General features: G+C 44.9%; 1 protein-coding gene across 1 annotated transcript in view; it reads left to right on the top strand.

The window, feature by feature from the left end:
• The first annotated feature begins 515 nt into the window (after positions 1-515).
• KLHL6 (kelch-like family member 6) overlaps positions 516-20,177 on the top strand; it is a 21,303-nt gene continuing 1,641 nt past the window's right edge. Inside the window, exons 1-6 of the mRNA XM_009880774.1 lie at positions 516-868; positions 5,927-6,092; positions 11,380-11,829; positions 14,229-14,466; positions 17,854-18,056; positions 19,023-19,236. Coding sequence (XP_009879076.1) covers positions 609-868; positions 5,927-6,092; positions 11,380-11,829; positions 14,229-14,466; positions 17,854-18,056; positions 19,023-19,236 — 1,531 coding nt within the window. The 5' untranslated portion in view covers positions 516-608. The remainder of the gene's footprint in view (positions 869-5,926; positions 6,093-11,379; positions 11,830-14,228; positions 14,467-17,853; positions 18,057-19,022; positions 19,237-20,177) is intronic.

Genomic DNA, 20,177 nt, shown 5'->3' on the forward strand with positions numbered 1-20,177 from the left:
GTGTTCTGGAGAGACTTACACCAATTTAGCCTTAAAGAAAAGCTATCCAAAGTTTGTCAGCTAAGATGTCATGAGGGACAGAAACAGCCACTTGGAGGGCTTTCTGAATATGTGACCATATTATTAAAAAGCAGACCAAAACAAAAAAACAAACTCCAAACCAGCTCAGTGATTAATAATCACATACCTGGAAAAAGAAATTTAAAATAATACCCTCTTCCCCTTAGCAGCCCAGTTTGGCAGGAGTGACTCGATAGCCGTATGGTGCACCTATCGCTACAACCAGCAGATCTGGGTAACGGCAAAGGACTGGTTTGAGGGTGGGAAGCAGGCCTTCCCTGTCACTTGTAATCTTCTCACATCCAGAGGCATCTTAAGTCCTTTCTAAACACGTTGATACTGCCTGAAATTCACCGAAAAAACCCAGCCTTTGTTTGTGTTAACAGGATGAGAAAGTGCAAGGCTTCCTGTTATGTGTGTGTGACAGCTATAGATAAGCAGAGACCTCTGGACAGGAAATCCGCCCAACTTCTGCAGTGACTCGTCTGAAGCTTAGGAGCTCTTTTTAGATTGAAGCGCCAACAGAATGAGACGGTGCTGGCCAGAAAATGGGGGACACGCTGGAGAAGAGCTCTGAAGAGCCCGAGATCTCTTTGGACAATGAGTGTTCGACGAAAATGGGGGACCTGGTGGAAGTGTCGAGTGGTGAAAAGGTCAAGTTTGATGATACGGGACTCTCTCTGGTGCTCCAGAATGGCCTGGAGAACCTTCGGCTTGAAAATTCCCTTACAGATGTCATCCTGTGCGTGGACAGCAGGGAATTCTCCTGTCACCGAGTGGTCCTTGCTGCAGCAAGCAATTATTTCAGGTAAGGCATGTAAGAAACAAAACAAGAAACTTACTTTGCTTCTTAGCCTTGAACTGTAGATCTCCAAGGAGTGTAAAGTGGGTGCTAAACTCTGCAAATTTGCAGCGAGTCTGTAACTCCTGATACCTTTCAGCTCTTTTTTCAAAGTTGGAGACTTAAATAAGGCAGGTGCCAAGTTGTGGGTTTGCTGGAGTCCTGCTACCAGCACTCAGCAAGTCCGCTAAAGGCATGCGAAGAAACAGAGAAAGGTTTGCAGACAAGTAGATGAGAAAATGTTGTTTTAACCAAGTATCTGTCACCCCTTTTATTGTCCCTTTGGGATTCAGGCAAAGAGGGATATTCATGCAGATCATGCGGTATTTTAATTGAGATAGGAGTGGGTTTGTGGAACTTGATCAATTTTCTATTACCATTCTGTAGTAAAAATATATATTGCATAAAACTGTTGAGGAGGGAAGAGAAGGAATTTTCCATCTTTCCTAGGGTTACTGAAAATCAATTGCGATGGGAAATATCTGCTTGAAAGCCCTTTTACCGTTTCACCCCCTACTTCTGGTCCTCTCAAATTTTTCATTCTCTCAGTACTACAATAGATAGTCTATCTGAGACTACTGGCCAGCAAGAACAAATTTTAGACACATAGAGGAACTCAGTATCAGTTTTAACACAGATTTTCCGTTATCGTTTAGACAATCACATTTGCATGGCTGGCATTTTTGTTCTTTCTTTTTTTACTGCAAAAGTGGTCAGATGACTGAATAGCTACAGAGGAAACATGAGAAAAAAGAACCTGTGACCACTTGTGACATTCACAAAAAGCTAATTTTAATGGAGTTTAGTAAGCTTTGCTGGAAGTGCCTGGAAGAATGGTACTGCTTCTATCATCTCATAATAGATTGTGTCTGTGAATATAAAGACAGGTATTATTTCTACTGATAGACTATGTAGATCACACATGTGAAAATGTACAACTAAAAGCAGAGATGCCCAAATATTTCTTACCAGCATCATGTGCAGGAATGACAGAAGATGAACAAATTAAAATAAGAATTACCATAATGTTACTTTGAAAAACAGCAAGTCCTCTTCTGCTATGAGGAAAGGTGCTGCAATTAGAAGGGACCTCAACAGTTAAAAACAGGCAATACAGTTTTCTGATAACTACTGTTGGCTGGTTTTCCACTGAGGCCTGAGCTGCAGCCTGCCCCTTGGAAGGAAGGGGGATACCTGGCTGGAGGTCATCTCATCCCAAGGCAATTGCACACATATGTGGGGTCTGCAACCCTGAGCGCTTGTGTTTGGCCTGGCTTCCCACGGAGCTGAGATTTATATCACGCTGTCTGCCTGTCTGTCAGTGTCTCTTGTCACAACCTTTTGGGTTAGTTTCAGTCCAGTTTGGCAGAGGCTGGAAATCTCAAAACTGAAGTTCCCACAAGCTTGATGGAAATCAGTAGCTAGGCAGAGGAGAGATGCCAGGACTGGGACCCCATGGTACTCAGTTGGGTAACCAGCACTGTGTCCTGGCCAGCCAACACACGCAGCGCCCAGAACCAGCCAAAGCCCATGCTGCCTGTGCTTGGCCAGACACAGGCAGCCAGCACAGAGCTGAGCGTCCTGAGAGGGACAGCCAAATGTGTGAGAAAAATAACAAGAGAGAATGGAGCACTTGGGAAGGGGAAGCTGAGGTTACTGTGAAGAGGGAAAGGAGGACACAAGTCTCCAGGGAACTGAGCTTCACTAGTTCTGCTACTCGCAAGGTGGCTTGTTTCATCTTGCCATAATTGACTAGAAGCTACATTAGCCCAAAGAAGGAAGAAATTCTTAAATCACACTATTCCTGTGAGCACTTCCCATGCTATTACAGGGCCTCTAGCACCCATGCACAGGAGCAAACAAAGGGACCCTGTGAGTCATGGGCTTCACTGCCCTGCATGTTACACAACCCCCTTCCTGAACGTTGGGTGCCATAATGCAAGAGATCTGTAGCAGCTGACTTAAACACAGTTAAACAAAGTTAACTACTTGTAGTCCTTCCTTCAGCACTGTGTGAGAGTAGGCAGACTAGTACTTCAGACATGTCCTGCATCTATAGACATAAAAGCATTAACTCTTCACTTTACCTGGGTGAAAGCAACAAAGCAGAGAAGAGAAATACAAGCTGACCAAGGTGGACCAGTAGTTCTTTACTCCTGCACTGCCCAGGGTAGTGGGAAAATGGTGCTGGGAGAGATTGAAGCAATATTTTCCAGAGCATCCTCAAACTCCAGCATGGTTGTTTGAAGTCAGGTTCATAATTCCCAGTACAAGCAGTTCAGTGTGGGTGGGTGCTTAAAAAGTGCTTCACAGACTGCAACTCTTCATTTATTTCATTGAGATTTCTCCCTGAATTTTCTGAATTTACCCATTTTTAGGTATCTAAATTTGGCCCTGGGCCCCTCACTTCAGATGTGCATTTCCTAGAGTAAACGTTGGATCAAAGGCTTAGTTTAGAAATACACAGGGACAGGAACCAGGGAAACAGACAATGAAATTAGTAGCCACATCTGAAGGATTTAGAGCCCCAGAGAAAATAATCACACACCTCTCTGGGTAAGTACAGGCAAACCTGGAGGTTCAGAAGCAGGATTTTAAACCCCAGCAGAGAAGTTCAGCCTGATCAGTCCTGAGGGGTCTTGGGGTCTTCCCTCTGGTTGGCACACAGGGTGGAAATGAGGTTCACTCCATCCAAGCAGAAGGAAGGTCACTACAGGAGTCAGCTCTCCTGGACAGTACAGCCCTGTTCAACCCTGTCACCTTCTAGACAGGAGTACTGGCAGGAGAGCGCGGTGCTTTAGATGTGTGATGTCTGCAGGTTGCAGCCATGCTACACGAATCTGTACCCTATGAGATTGGGAGTGGACCGCAGCTCTAACGCAATTTCACAGATTAGGAGAGAGATAGGCGAAAGCACTTTGAGAAGATACCTGTGCAAAGCCTCCACCAGAATCCCAAGGCTGGTTTCTGAGCGGCGTTGCAATGGTGTAACGCTGGGTATCTCCAGCTGACCTCCATCAAACACTCCGGCTTTGAGGGACGGAAGTGAGAGCTCTCACCTCCCCGACAGGGATGGTTAAATACAAGACTGGAGTCACCAGTCTAAGAGATGAAAGGAACAAGAGCAGACAACACCTGCATCCTACAACGGCCTATTTCTCATTCAGATGCAGCATTTGGCACCTATCAATCCCGTGCAATTGAAACGGCTGTTTTGTACAAAACTCCCTCTCCATGCTGAAACACTATTCCCAGGGAGAAGTGGGTACTGAAGGCTGCTGTTTTCAAATGGCCACCTGCCCGCATGCCCCAGATGTACAACATTCTACACTGCCAAAAGGCAGAGAAGCTAAGGAGGATCTCACTTTTGCACTCACTGAAGTTAAGGAGCATTTTGTCTTAATGCCTTTCAAATACTCTGATTTCAGTGGCAGCAGAAACCGGGCCAAGGAGCAGGGCAGTGAATCAAAAACCTCTAACGAGCTGAGACAAGTGAAGGGAAAATGAGAATTTTGGCTGAACATCTTTTCTGACAAGTAACTTCTCTGCCCAAGTTTCCTGCTCAAACACTGAGATAACTAGTACTGGCTCTCTTGCTATAAAATCTCCGCTGAGGCAAGGAACAGGTAGCTTTTAGAGCAACAAGTAGCTGCTATCTTCCATCCATTTGCCATTCACCATGCCTAACTGTTTTGCAATAAAAACTGTTAACATCTTGGTTCCACTAAGATGTGTCAATCAGACAGCTTTATTCTGGCAGTGCTTTTACAAGAAAAGCATGGCCTTTGGATCTCTAGCTACTTCCCAGGTTGCACTATCCTGTCAACATTGTACATGACTAATAAAGAAGGGCTTGGTATGCAGGGTAAAGAACACTTCTAATTACATGTTAGATCTGCACATGATTTTCATCAGGGCAGCTACAGGTGGACTCACGTACTTCTAATCTGTTGAGCCAGATCCCAAATGATGTGAAATCTCACTCTCTGAAGGCATTGAACAAGACATGACTGATCCAACTTCTAAATAAAAGCAAAAGCACTGGAAGAAATACTTAAAACTATGAATTGAAAATGCAGATGAAGATGCGTGTGTTTGCCTTGCAGCTATCACAATGCGAAGTGGATTTAAATAGCTCTTAGAGAAATTTTGGATTTATATCCCACATGAAATATCTGACTAGTGCCAAAGGTGTGTGTGGTGGTCACCCTTCAAATGCCGTATTATCCACCAAAGAAGAGGTGGCATCAGCATGCACGAAAACACTGCACTTTCTGGCTAACAGTAGTTCTAATTAATGACTATTCAAGTACTTCTCTAGCCAAGAGGTACCAGCTCTATAGTCCTACTGGAAGCTCCCAAAATTTAGCAGAGGAAAAGACAGCCTCTTAATTAGAAGCATATCTATAAGCCATTCCCTCCTGGCCTATCACTGGTATTAAAGGGGCCAAAGACCTGTTGGGAAGCTTAGAGGTTGGGAAGCTATGAGACGTGGATCTGGTTTGGTCCTCAGGGTCCAGTCTAAGCAGCGTTCTGCAGCTCCAAAGCACAGAGATATTGACCTTGCCAAGAGTTATAAAGTACATGTGCTAAGTGGTAACGAAATATGGAGAATGCCAGTGGCTTAGAGGCTTGGGCTTAGTGAGCAGAGCCTGTACTAGAAACAGAAAGAGTAAGAGTCTGTAAGAAGCTAGCAGGTGAGACATCACCACTGCTCTGCAGCACCAGTCCAGACACAGAGCACTACTCAGGGAAGGTCTCAGCTGCCTTTTGCTGCCGGGGAGCTCCAGGTCTACCGCAGAGTCCAGCTCTGGGGTATCCATCACGTGTGTATGCCCTATCAAACTCATGAGTAAAGAGGTATGAAAGCAACAAAAGGATTTTCCTTGTTACTTTGCGACACGACTAATTGCATAAAATACGAAGCAATTGGAGTATTCTGTGTTGAAATCTATATAACCAAATATTTTCAGAATGCCACATCCTGCCTGGGATGCAGTACAAGGTAAAAGTCTTTCTTTTCAGGGCCATGTTCTGCAATGATTTAAGAGAGAAATATGAAGAGAAGATCATACTTAAAGGAGTTGATGCGGAAACCATGAATATACTCTTGGACTACACCTACACCAGCAAGATGCTCATCACCAAGCAAAACGTACAGAAAGTCTTGGAAGCCGCCAGCCTCTTTCAGGTATGGATAATTCAAATGACCTGATCCAGTCTTGTTGCTCTGGCAACACCATGTTGTACCCTGGTTAACATACTGAAAAATTCTCTGCTTTCATGGGTTCCGGAAACATTTTGCTTCATATTTACTTACACTGCAGTAAAAATTGTCAGTGTCAGCCCTCTACTAGAATGCTGCTGTGCTGGGTGCCGTGCAAACAGGTTCTGCCTCCAAGAGCTGCTCCCATGTGCCGCCCGCCAGGCAGCAGGGTTGTGTTGCTGGGGCAGTGCTACCCAAGGTTCAGGTGAGCTGGTGAAGGCCAGTCGTCCTCCAGCCCAAAAGAGTTAGTGGGCAGTGGCTGGTATGGCCGGCCAGAAAAGGAAGCTACCTTCATCTCTCCCTCTCCACTGCCTTGAGCTGAAGGCTCATCAGCCAAAGTTAGCATCCTCCTTTGTAGGACTCGTGATGTAAAGGGTTTTAGTCATGACCTGGGACTTGTGGGAACTCAGACTTGAGCAGTGTTACTCAGCCTTTGGTCCATGAGGTATTCACATGTCCTGAAAAACACATGTGAGGTCTACCAAATTGCAGTCCCTGGTACCAAGCTGCAAATTGCTAACAAATTGCAACCAGCATAACCTGCCAGGTGCCAATGTGTGTATGTGTGTCCAGTCTTTTCATTAAGGAAGGCAAGAAACACCTGACTCCATAATCATCATGGTTCATTAGGAACTTCAGATTCTTGAATCTTACACACAAGGTTTTGCTCTGAAATGAACCTGTGGCCTTTGGGGTAACGGGGGTTGGTATTTGCTGTGGGGAGAGAAGGGAAAGTTATCGCAAAGTGCTCCACAAGGTAACTCAGAAAAGGTGGTCTAGCTTCAATGTTGCCTGCGGCTGAACCGACATTTTCAGCAGACCAATACTGCAAACTGGTTGCACTCAAAGGTTACTTTTGGTTTACTTTCAGGACACTTTTCTGTGTTCTTTTTCTTTTTTCTGAACCTTTTTTCTTTAGGATCATTCCTCAGGTTTTGTTTCTGACACTGTCAAAAGCATAAACTTACGGTTTTTCATTTCTCTTCCCTATTTTTCATTAAAATTAAGATTAAATTTAATCACCCAGGCTGGTGCTGTAAGAAAACTTTCAAACACTGTTAGAGTAATGATAAAATCACGAGGGTGCCATGAGCAAGAATAGTAAACTACAAAAACCTGGAAAACCAGGAATGTTCTGCTAAAAGCAATGATCCCAAGTCTTACTGCAATGGTCTTGGATGCTATCAAGATTTGTAAGGCCTTAAAGCCTCATGTTATACAAGGGTGAGGGTTTGGGCTGAAAATGTGTTTTGTGTAAAAAAAGATTTAGTAACTACTAGCGTTCTGCCAGCTTGTCTCTGCTATTTACACCAAAGAACAAACAGAAACAGTTGAAAGTCAAATGTTTCATTTCAGTATATCAACAGCTGAAAAGATTAATTCTGCAATTTATTGTAACATTTTTGTTTGGGAAATTCTTTTCTTTCCAATTAATGACGTGAGAAAACCAAATTCCAAATAGAACTTCTTTATCTGACTAGCAACAATTTTTGGCAGTGCCTCTTTTCAGTCTCTCAGACTTGACGAAGAACCAAAAAAGAAGCAACTTGCACAGTTCTAGATATTCTGACATAGATATTCCACTTTTCTCTAAAACCTATTTTTGATAAAGTTATATTTAATTATGCCTTCCCTTAGTCCCTTCCAATAAGTTTTGACCAAATGCAGCCCAAACTGACAGCAGGGAGAGGTGGGAGGCTATTCAGAGAGAGGAGAAGTCCTCGCCGCAGCGTGTTTTGTGCAGAGATTTCCTCCTGGGGGAAGCAGGTGAAGGGTTTGAACAGGGAGCTGCTGAACAGCTAAGCCTCACCCTGGAGTGACACAGACAAATTTTTTCCACCTAAAGCATAGTTGCGACATGAGTTCAGCAGTCACCTCCTCTGTCTGGGCTGCAGGCAGTCCAGCCACCATGCTCACAAGGCTGGTGCCCACCCTGGATCCAGCCCAGCACCCTCTGCCACCCGCATTGCCTGCGGAGCAGCTCATCCTTTCATCTCTTGGTAGGGATAAGACCTCAGGTACTTCTCAGGGCTGTAGCAGAGGGCTCTGCTTCCCCCATGGTAATTCAACAGCCACCTTCAGACCTGTCTACCCCCCTCCTGCCCCAGCAGGAACCTCTGTGTTACCCCACTCCCTCAGCACGGCTTGGGTGAGGGGGCACACCAGCTGCTTTGGTGGAAGCAAAGAGTTTGTGGGAGGGAAGCAAGCTCCTGAGCAGATGTAAAAGAAACAGTACTGTCATGAAGGGCTGTGATGACCACTGCCATGGAAATGCCAGCTGCAGTCCGAACAGTGGAGGATGTCCCCAAGCTGCCTCTGAGTGCTCTAAGCAGAGCAGGGCTGCTCTGTCCCCAGGGCACAGCTGAAGCACCACCAGCCTGGTGGCCTTACTGACTCCCAGAGCACCTCTCATCCGTATGTTAATCCACTTTTCATGAACAAGTTGCTATAAGGAAAATCCTTTGCCAATTACCTGAAGACCATCCTGGAGCCACTTAGCAGTGAACAGCCAGGGTGGCTGTCGCAGGACAGTGCTAGTTACGCCACAGCCACTGCGCAGTGCCATCCAAGAAGGCATGATTTGCTAATGAAGGGCTCCTGGGCAGCTCCGGGTTCGAGATTAGTCCGCAGGCTCAGAAAGCTGTCAGCTCTCCGGAGAGCCACCCTGCAAGGGTCGCTGTGCCCCTTCGCCGCCCGGCTAGCTCCCTGCCATGGGGCTCCTGTGGGACGCAGGTGTTACTGCTGAGCTGGGACGTGCTGCCCCTGCAGCCACAGGCGGAGCGGGTGGCCAAGGGCAGTGCAGCTGCAGGGTGCAGGATCTGACCCCAAAGTGCGCTGCATACAGAGAGGGATTATGAATAAGAGCCCTTTCAACCACCATTCCCTTCCCTTCCTGGGGGTTATAGCAGGAGGCAGGGCTGCTGGCACTGCTTACACTGGACACTTGAATGAAAGCTGGGACAAGCAAGGACTTCAGTGGGGAGAATAAATTTTATTATTCAGAGAGAAGGCCAAGTGGAGGCCAAGTAAGCATATGGGATGTCTCTAGCAAGTACGAACTTGGATTCAAAGGGGTATTAGAAGAAGAAACCAATTATTGAAGAAACTGTTCCCAAGCAACAGGGCTTTTAAAATGCCTGGGGTGGCGCTGAGAGGGGTACTTGCAGAATGGAAAGAAGAAAATTTAGAGCTCTGCAAGAATAATCAGAGCAGAAGAAGCAGAGGCTTAGGGGTGTCATCCTCCTAGGTGCTCTCCTGAGTCACCTGCTCTCATGAGACTGACTAAAGCATGCCCAGCAAGTTTTGGGGAGTTTTGGGGGGAGTTTTGTCTCTAAATGAAGGGAGTGGTGGGGAGACAGTGGAGCACGGAGATGAGGAGCAGCACCCAGGGAAAGTCCTGCCTTGATACGCTCCTGAGTTGTTCTTTCTGCTTAAGCCTTCGGTGGGGACCGTTTCTCACACCCACATCTCGCAGTTCCACATTCGTCTGGCCACAAACACAGCTACCCAGCGTGATTAGTGGTGCCTGTGTGGCTGTGAGACCAGTGTGCACCGCCTGGGAGAAAACCCTCTGCTGTCATCTCGTGAGTATCGCTCTTAACAAGCCATGTATAAATAATTAGAGCACTCTACAGTGGCTGGGCCATAGGTTGGTGAGAACATCGTTTTGGAGTCTATACCCAGACTTGCAGATGACTTGATGAGTAACCTTGGCAAATCCCAGATTTGTTTTTTTGGCATCTCGTTACTGCCAACTTTTAATGGGCTAATGCTTAACCTGCCTCGGATCTGAATGTTGGCAAAGTCCTTTCAGATCCTAAGGAAAATGCTCTGGAGAGTTCAAAGTGTTAGCCTTATGCTAGCCCAGAGAACAGGCAACGTGAGCGTGGCAGGCACCGAGGGGCCACCGAGCTCTGCCACGGTGCCACAGCATGCTGCTGACATATTTATATCCCAACGGCAGCAACATATTCTGAGACCTCGCGTACCCTTGTTCATCAGTCAGTTGCATTTCTCTAAACACTTGACCACATCTAAATGTAAAACAGGAACAAGGTAGTCTGTATGCAGCGTCTGCGATCGCTCAGCTCTGGTAAACAGTCTAAATGTGACAACACGACACTGCCGGGTCTGGAAGATTCTACCCTAATTACTGAAACAAATCTACATACTACAGTGTTTAAAAATGTTTCGCTTCCTCTTTACCCCAAAATTACTGTTGTGCAACTTTCCCCAGTGGGACAGAATGAGTTAAAATGGTTCACTTGCTGACACTGGATGGAAAAAGGACCCAAAAAACATGGACGGAAATGCACAGCATCAGTTCTGACCCATCTTTCTGTATGTTGCTGTTTACACTGCTCAGGGAAAAAACCAACACGAAATGTCAATGCCCTATCCATCTCTGAAATCACAGAGGTGACCAAAAGCCCAGGACGAAGCACTGTAACTTATCAGTTCTATCCCAAATTGGTTCCTAATTCCTGAATAATCACCGGCAACCCAGCTCACATCATAGTTCATGATCAATGCCCCGCAAACATCTGTGGTCTAGGATCTGCACGTTTGGGGGCAGGTGGGGCTTTTGTGCAAAGTAAATTAATGAGAGTAGTTGTGATGCCCTATTAAACGCAAACATGGGAAGTTCTTTGATTAAGCAGACTCTTTGTGTAAAATGCACATCTATGTTTTTTTGAACCAATGGTGATGACAAGGAAAACAAAAGTCACTAAAACCTCTGAAGGCCTCCCCCAGAACAGACACTTGCTGATGGTCAGTCTCTTTCTGCCACATCCCCCAGTGCAGGAGAGCATGCCCTTACGCTCTGGGGAGGCTGCACTTTGGCCCAAGCCTCCCAGACCCCAGCATTCATTTTCCACCACCCTGGCATGGCCTCAGGCACGTTCAGAGTTTGGATGGTGGGAGCATGCAGACAGTGGAGCCACCTGCACTCCAAAACCAGGCTCCTTTCTAGTTGATGTGAGCTGATATACAAGATGAAGCAGGGCAAACACATCTGAAGCCTGGGGACCTTATCTGTGCTTTGCAATTCCATGTTTGCTAGTGCTTTGAGATTTATGGAGGTAAGGGGAATGTTAGAAACCCCGTTGCTTTTGCGGTAAAAATAAAATTCAAAAAGTTCTATAGCTTTTCTGCAATACAGTCATGCAAGTAATCACTCTGTGCTTATAAATGCTTTTTCTGTCCACAGTTCCTTCGCATGGTAGATGCTTGTGCCAGTTTTCTCACCGAAGCCCTCCAGCCAGAGAACTGCGTTGGCATCCTGAGGCTGGCTGATGCCCACTCCCTGCACAGCCTGAAACAGCAAGTGCAGAACTACATTATCCAGAACTTCACCCAGGTCCTGAACTACGAGGAGTTCCTGGAGCTGCCGGCTGACATTCTCTGCAGCACGCTGAAGAGTGATGACCTCTACGTCACGGAAGAGGCACAGGTGTTCGAAACTGTAATGAACTGGGTTCGTTACAAGGAGTCGGAAAGGTTTCCTCTTCTGCCATATGTGCTGGAGAATGTCCGTCTGCCCCTCTTGGACCCTTGGTATTTCGTAGAGACTGTTGAAGCCGATCAACTCATTAGACAGTGTCCAGATGTTTTTCCTTTGCTCCAGGAAGCAAGAATGTACCATCTGTCAGGCAATGAGGTGAGTAAAAAAGGAAGATATTTGCTGTTCTTTCTAAATGTCTCACGCTTCTGCTCAAAAATTCCATCGGAAGGAGCAGTACCATGAGGCAGAAGAAGGTGTTCGCACTGAAGTTTCACTAACTGGTGCTACTGAAAAGTCAAGGTGGGCCTCAGCAGTTATCCTGCTCATTTAGAGAGCTCAAAAGCTTTTGGTAGCTTGTTTTAAAACAAAGCGTACAGCTTCCTGTATACGAACATCTGAGCTCGACCCTTCGTACACACACTTGCGCAGCTAAACAAAGACCCCAGGTGACTTCCCTTGTAAAAAGGCAAACAGTGTTACTCCTGACACCTCACCCTCTTATTTAATATTTCAAGCCTGAGAAAGGAAGAATAATTTTCCCACTAAACTCTGCCACAATCTGTAATGACTCTTTCAAATTTGAACATGTAACATCTCCATTCATTACTTATGGGAGAAAGAGACAACCTCCCATGAAGAAGATGGTCTCTTCCCAGAGGAGAGGTCTGCCTATCTTCCTCATTTGCAGAGGTCCCTGCACCCAAAGAGACAGGCTCATCCAGACATCCAGTCGAGTCCTGTCCTGCCTGCTCAAGGTAGGCTGTGGTAGATCTCCAGTTCTTCAATTGCCCGTCCTCTTTGGAAAGTTAGGTATCAGTCACACCCCCTGGCCCAAAATGTGGGATAGAGGGGAGAGCGACCGGAGGTCAGATTTCACAACAGGAGCAAAGGTATGTGAGCGAGTGAGGAAACTTGTGTGTCTCCTCAGTCAGAGAGGAAGGCTGGAGGCCTCAGGAGCATGTTAGGGATCCATCGCTAACAGTGGATGTGTCACTGGCAGCGGGTGAGAGACCAAGGGCTCTTTGTGCCGGTGACTGCGTAAGACAGTACATGACAACCCGGGCAGTGCCAGCCAGTCTGGTGGGAACTCCTGGAGGAAGCCTTGCCCCACTCAGCAGTGCTGTCAGGTCCATGTGGGATAGATAAAGGGAGTGTTGCTCAGGGCTGAACACTCACCATACTCATCTTCAAAGGGGCAGCCGTCAGAGGCAGCCCTGACAGCTGTCCTCCCCAGGGCTAACGCCCAGCAATGGTGACAGACGGGTTAAAAACAGAATTCTGAAAGCTGGCAAGTCTGGGACAGATGTTTTTAAAAATTTGCCTAATAATTTCCTAAACATAGGGAAAAGACAAGATTTATGTCTGTGTAAAGAATCTTTTTTTTTAAAATAGATAAACTATGCCAATTTATAGAAACATATTAAAAGTAGTTTAGAAAGAGAAGTAAAACTGTAAGCAAGCTGCCTACTGCCACAGAATTTAACCTGTGGGTCCACAGACTGCTTCTCTGGTGCATACAGAAGGTTAAAAACTGCAATCCGATCCTCGCCAGATGCAAGATTGCTGCAGAGGAGTGCAGACCTCTCACAGCAGACCTTGAGGGTCTGCAAATTAATATAGCAGAAGCAGAGGAACAACTTTATGTGCTCCCCATACCTTTTACACTGCATTTCCTCCAGTATGAAAAACTGGGGGGATAAAGAAGCTTATTACTTCTGTCCTTCAGCATAGTGCCAGCGTACCTTGGGACACTAATGCACTCATTTCCGCTTGCTTGTAAGTATTTCCTCCAGGCAGAACAGAAGTTTCCAAGCACCCCCTGCATTCTTTGCTCCTGGTGAACATCTACTCGGGAAGTGACTTTTTCCAGCGTCCCTGAGACAAAGACCTTGCGAATAAACTGAGCCAACAGGCGGTAAATCAGAGCTAACCACATTTCAGAGCCTGGTGCTGGCTTTAAGTAAATCTTCTGGTTTGGGCTTAAAATTAAGGCTTATAAACAAAGAAACCAATAAAAGCATCCCCATAGTAGAGACCTGCTAATTCTCTGACGCTTTAGCATATCTCTTAAGGACAAATAATGAAAGCACTTATTTTCTGGTAGTGCTAACTGCAGTCTTGCTCTCTCCAAGCTCCCCAGCGCATACACAAACCTTCGGGCCCTCCTACCTTGCCCTCACTCTGTCATCCCAAATAAAACCTGTCCTCTTCAGCTCCCTCACATGCACCTAGTCTTGTCACTAGTGCTCACCTTCATAGCTCTTGGTGCCACCCTGTGACTTCCCAAGAGGATCTGAAAGGATCTTTGTGGGCAGGCAAAAGCAACTAAGACCAGTGTTGGAGAAATCCTGCAGAAAGAAGGATACAGCAACCTCTACCGAATGCTTCTAGGATGATTTCCAGGCTTTCAACTTAGAGAGCGTTTGATAATTGGCTCAGCTGGTGTAAGCCAGTTGTGATTTACAAAACAGGTCATCAGAAAAAAGGTTGCCAGACCTTTCTGTAACTGTAGATGTAAGTGCCCTGTGTACTCACTCTGTCTTGCTTGCATTTAGATTATTACAGAAAGAACCAAGCCCAGGATGCATGAGTTCCAGTCTGAGGTGTTTATGATCATAGGGGGCTGTACAAAAGATGAGAAGTTTGTAGCAGAAGTGACTTGCCTGGATCCTTTGAGGCGAAGCCGCCTAGAAGTAGCAAAATTACCAATCACAGAGCAAGAGACGGAGAATGAGAATAAAAAATGGGTGGAGTTTGCATGCATTACGCTAAAAAATGAAGTCTACATATCAGGTAAGGAACAAGACATTGGGAGTGGAAGAGGGGAGCAGGGGGTTCTCACAATTATTTCCAGCTTTTATCACGAGCATACTTGAGGCAGCTTGAATAGAATTAAGCACTACAGATATTCCTAATGCTTTGGCTGTGAGCAGGCTGCAGAGAAATGCTGGAAGCGTGAGGATATTGCCTGGCCCTGGCAAGAGCTTTAGCACGGGATTCCTTTTCAAACAGTATTCATCTATATGCATGGCTACTTGTGTGTGCACACTCAGCGACTGCACTCATGGAAGGGCCTCCGAGAACAGTTTACCAAACATAACATTAAGAGTAATTGCTCCAGCATCTTCTTGTAATAAGTCCATTTGCAGCTCCACACGCGTAAGCAAAAATCTGCCAGAATCTGACTCATTCTGCAAGGATCAGTCAAGAACCTGCAGGGAACTGTCACCACTGTTTGGCTGCTACCCGAAACCTGCACTTTCAGCAACACTTCAACAGCACATCAGACAGCACTCTCAAAGTGCCCACTTGCTAACAGTAATATTAACTCTCAAAGCCAGATGAAACCCAATGGTCCAGACACACAGTGTGGGTCTGAACATATCGTTTGCAGGCCCTCATCCTGAGAGCTTCAGGAGGCACATTTAACTTCCCACACAAGTACAGTTGAGGTCCATGTAGGGGTCTGATCCTGGACCTGTAGAGTTTTTACTTCAACAATCAAAAAGGTTAAACGCAAGCTTGCTAGTCGGTTTGACAGCTGGTTTGGATGGCTTGTCAAAAACAAGTTTGATGATTTCGTTCTGCTTTCCAAAGGAAAAGTGAGAGCAAGCTGGTAATCACTGGCATGTTACAGACCACGATAGAGAGCAGTGCGCCCATGGGCAGGACACTTTTTCCTGCAAAATCATCCACCACGTTCTATGCTCAGTTAAGACAGAAGAGAAGAAAAGAGGAGGGAGGGCTAAAGTGTGAATGCTTTGCTTAAGTATGAAGTGTGGTCCATTGCATTTATTCAAATATATTCCATTGCATTCTCTCTTTTGGGAATTCACAGATTTTTATTACCTCATTCCAATTTAAAGTTTATTAAATCTTTATCCTAAAATAAGAATTAGATTATTCCTTCCCTAGTTACAAATCAAGGAGGTTTTTTTTTCCTGCCCACCATAAGGAGTTTCTTTTTACACTGGCAGCGGACCCTCTGTTAAACGTTAGCTGTAGAGGGGAACCTAAGTCAAACATCCCAGCTAGGGAACATTCCTCACAGCTTCACACCCTTGAGTTGAGAGGTCTCTTTTCCATTTGTCTTTAATCTCTTATCCTTTCCTCTTTTTCAAGGTCACAGGCTGTTTGCTTCCTCTTATTCCTGACATCTTTTCCAGAGTCTCTTCTCCGCTTTTCTTTTATGCTCTATCCAGACTACCTCCAGGCCAGGCTAACACCTCCCCTGCTATGGTGAGTCTAAGCTGGCTTTCCTCTTGCTGCTACTCTCACAAGTCCTCTTTCTTCCTTTTCTGCTTAATTTCATATCTTGGACTCCCTCCCTCCATTCCTTCTTAGCCTTTCTCCTGTCTCCTTTTCACCGTTCCCACCTAAATAAAGGGCTGAGTGGGCCAAAGTCTTCAGTAGTTTCTTTCCAGCTAAACCAAATTATTAGTGTCTCAATCCTGGTTAAACATCTGCCTCCTCCCACATGCCCTTCTACTCTTGTTTTCTTTCTTTTAGCTCCTGTGACTTGGTTATTTTCTAACTTGACTTGCATCTTTCCTAACCTGATCTCCCCTCCCATGTGCTCATTTCCCTCACTATCTTGGTACAGTTTGGAGTCTTCCCTGCTCTTTTAGCATCTGAGCAATAGGAAAGTCCTTTGCACAAGATTATGACTACTTTTAGATCACCCTTCCCCAAACATTTTAAATGCTTTGACTGGATGGACTGAAACACTACATTTGTAGTGTAACTGAAAAGGATGTTCATTATCACTCAGCATTCTGTTGGTTTTACTACAATTTTCCCTCAAATTCGAAAGAACTGTGGCCTAGAGAAAGAACAGAAACAAAATAAACCTCCAGTCCTCTCAAAAATCTCTCCCTGCCCCCTAATGTGCAGCAAATTCACCCACCCGGTCCAACTCAGGCTCCTACCAGAGTTTCAGGCTGTGCAGGAAAGAACAAGCTCATGTGAAAGAGAAATTTCAAGGGAGGGTAAGGGGAACACCTGCAGTCTCCCAGCCCCATTGTAACCATGAATGCTGCATTCAGGCCCTTCAGCCACTTCAGCTATTTGAGTGCAAATAAAATTCAGCACATACATGTGAGAAATACTGAGACAAAAGCATTACAAACGACGCTTTCTAGCATGCTAATTATCTCCTATTCAATCTGCTATTTGGCCCAGAGATGAGCTCCATCAGTTTGCAGTGATCTGGCTGCAGTACAGAATACCAATGAAGGCAGACACTTTCTCAATGGAATATGAATTCTCTTTTCAGTATATTCACCAGTGAAGCAAATCTTTAATCAGGTTACAGATGATGGAATGAGCTACTCAGTCTGTAAATGCAGTTTCAGGCTTAACTAGATCCATTCATATTGCAGTTACACCAAAAATCATATGCAAACAAAAGTGCTTGTTTAAAACACTGCTCTCACACTTCTACTCATGCTAGGGTAAAGACTCACTCGCAAGTCAGCTCTAGAAGGGGTTTGCAGGGTCCAATTCTGATCTTCAATCTATAAATATGAAGCAAATCCAAGTCAGTAGAGAAAGAGACCAGAAGGAGAAGTACAAAAATGAGATCCCAGCCATATGATCCCACGGTTGAATAGTAAGACTTCTGCCATGTCATGCAGGACTACTGTTGATAGGAATTCAGAGTCAGGTCTTTTGTTTTACGATGTAAGGCACTGGGCTACAGCTGACTGAAGCTACCCTGCACTAACTGGCAGTTACCCTGTGCAGGCCTGTCTTGGAGGGATTTGGCACTACCAACAGCAGCGTCTTCCACTATCCTATTTAAATCACATTTATTTATTTGTCATTTTTCAGCATTCTGCAAAGCGCTGGTTGTACACAAAAATCTCCTGCATATCACCACACTGTGTGTGGTTGGTCATTCACTCAGTATTCAAATGAAAAGGGTTGCGGTCTGGTAAAATGAGGAACAGTGATTTATCTTTACTGAATATTTCGCTATAGAAATTGTTCAGTTTCCTTCTCTATTAAGTAAACTAAATGCATAAATTTTCTTCTTGTGTAACAGGGCCAGGCCATTGGTATAGGTAATTAAGAAGCTAATACTAAGGACCAATGATTTATTTTCTATTGTGAGAAAACATTTTTACGTTTAAACATACTGGAGATTTGGAGTATTTACTTGTGTTATGTATACTGCAGGTGGCAAAGAAACAAAGCATGATGTCTGGAAATACAATGCCTCCATCAACAAATGGATACAAATTGAGTATCTAAATATTGGACGATGGAGGCATAAAATGGCTGTGTTGGGTGGCAAAGTATATGTCATTGGAGGGTTCGATGGCATGCAGAGAATCAACAGCATGGAAGCATATGATCCCTTTCATAACTGCTGGTCAGAGGTAAGATACTGCATCACATAGTATTTTACTCACTTGGAACATTTTAATCAGAAAAAGTTAGGGCTTTGAATCATAAAAATGAACAAGACAGGATCTAGTACAATTCTTTTAAGTATTTCTGGTCTGTAAAAACCATAAATATTTTTTCTATAGAAATGCGTATCCTTCAGAAAGTAAAAATCATAGGATTGCCTGCCAATCATTGCCTGTGAGACATCTAATGCCTAATTTTCCTTTTCTTAGTTGGCTTTTAAAGTGAGTAGTCCATAGATCAGTGAGTAAGAACACAGTATATGGGAACCAGAGCACAGGCTAAAAACTATTGCTCTGATACATAGTATATATACAATGCATATAGCAACCTGTGCATTATATACAGTATATACAGGTAAACAGGATGGAAAACCCCCCAGTGGGTTATACATTTAAGTCGAAAGTACAGGTTTCAAGGTAAACAGGATGGAAAACCCCCCAGTTCTAACTGTACTTCAAGCAATGAGAAGAGAGTATTAGGCAGCCAATTAATCCATGAAATTAATGAGATTAAGCATCATAATGGCAGATACAAACCCTAGTTTTCAGAAGATACAAAGCCATGTAGAGGAATCTAACAATCACAGCTGCAAGTAGAAAGACCAGTACAAACAAGTTTCTCGTGTTTTTTCAATGTACATAAGTATGTAAAGGAGATTTGGGGCATTTCTGACATTTCATAGATTTTGAATTGTTGACAACATGATTTTAATAACAGCATTTGAACAGAGCATATTTTTATTAAGGGGTTTACAGTCTTAAGAAAAAGCTGAATCATATTTCTCCCTTATCCCTAGAAATGTCATCCTCTGAACCCTACTGATCATCTTAAAAGACCATCTGACTTAAAATTCAGCAGGCTCCCACCCCGTAGGCACCAGTCTGACTACTTGAAATCAGAATGGTTACTAATGAATTTTTACCGTCACACAGGCTGCTCCCCTCATGGTCAACGTAAGCTCCTTTGCAGCAGCGAGCTACAAGAAGAAACTCTACGTGATTGGGGGAGGACCCAATGGGAAGCTGGCGACGGACAAGACTCAGTGCTACGACCCTGCAACCAACACGTGGAGCCTGAAAGCTCCCATGCCAGTAGAAGCCAAATGCATCAATGCTGCAAGTTTCCGTGACCACATTTATGTTGTGGGTATGTGAAGCATTAATGTTTCTTCTTGTCTAGGCACAGCAGGGCCTGTTTCTGTTAGTCTTACCTGCAAACTCTATGGAGTATAATCAAATGGTCAGATGGGTCTTGTCATTGAGCTTAGTGAGGGAGGGGAATCCAGCACATTTACAAACAGTAGTGAAGAGTCACCGAGTCAAACTCCCTGTTAGCATGGTAGGTATCTTGGAAAGCTGGAGCTAGCTCAAAGATAACTTAAAGCCATCCAAAGGTGGGTTCATAGTGGCAAGGGCATGACTTCATGGCTACATCATGTCCCCTCTCCTCTCCAGGGGCATTACACAGCCCACTGCACACAGGATTTATGTAGGGATATAAGTACTAGGAGCACGTCACGGGAGGGGAGCCACTGATACCCAAAGATCCAGACCTCTTCACTAGATCGTGCTTGGGGTTAATTCAGTCCATTGCCAGAACTGGAAGCGAAGATGGAAGAACAAGTGTTTAACGGTGATAAGCTGAACTGCGGAGGTAGGAGAGAGCCTGCACACATCTCCAGATGGTGCTGGAAAAACGAAAAGAAGGAAAAAGGAACATTTGTTTCCAAAACAGGAGCTCAGAAGTGTCGTCCTGCCCAGCCCTGGTGCAGAAATTTTCTCACTTACAGTATAATCCGTATGGTGCTGAGGGGTGGCATAGAGCCAGGGCATCACCAAATAGTAAATGGTGTTCTGAAGGGAGATTTATAATATGCATGCATGTGCATATATATATATATATATCTATGCATGCACCTTGTGTGTATGTCCAAACTTTGTGTTTCTCCTCAGCACAGGGATTGACATCACCCTCTTCACACATGATGAGAGACAGAAAGAGAAGGCATGACTTATGGGCTAGCATACAACTCATGATAAAATTTAACACAATACTCCAGTTACATTCATTCAGCATCTTTCACCAGA

The sequence above is a fragment of the Charadrius vociferus genome, unplaced genomic scaffold (assembly GCF_000708025.1).
Source record: "Charadrius vociferus isolate BGI_N301 unplaced genomic scaffold, ASM70802v2 scaffold643, whole genome shotgun sequence".
NCBI lineage: Eukaryota > Metazoa > Chordata > Aves > Charadriiformes > Charadriidae > Charadrius > Charadrius vociferus.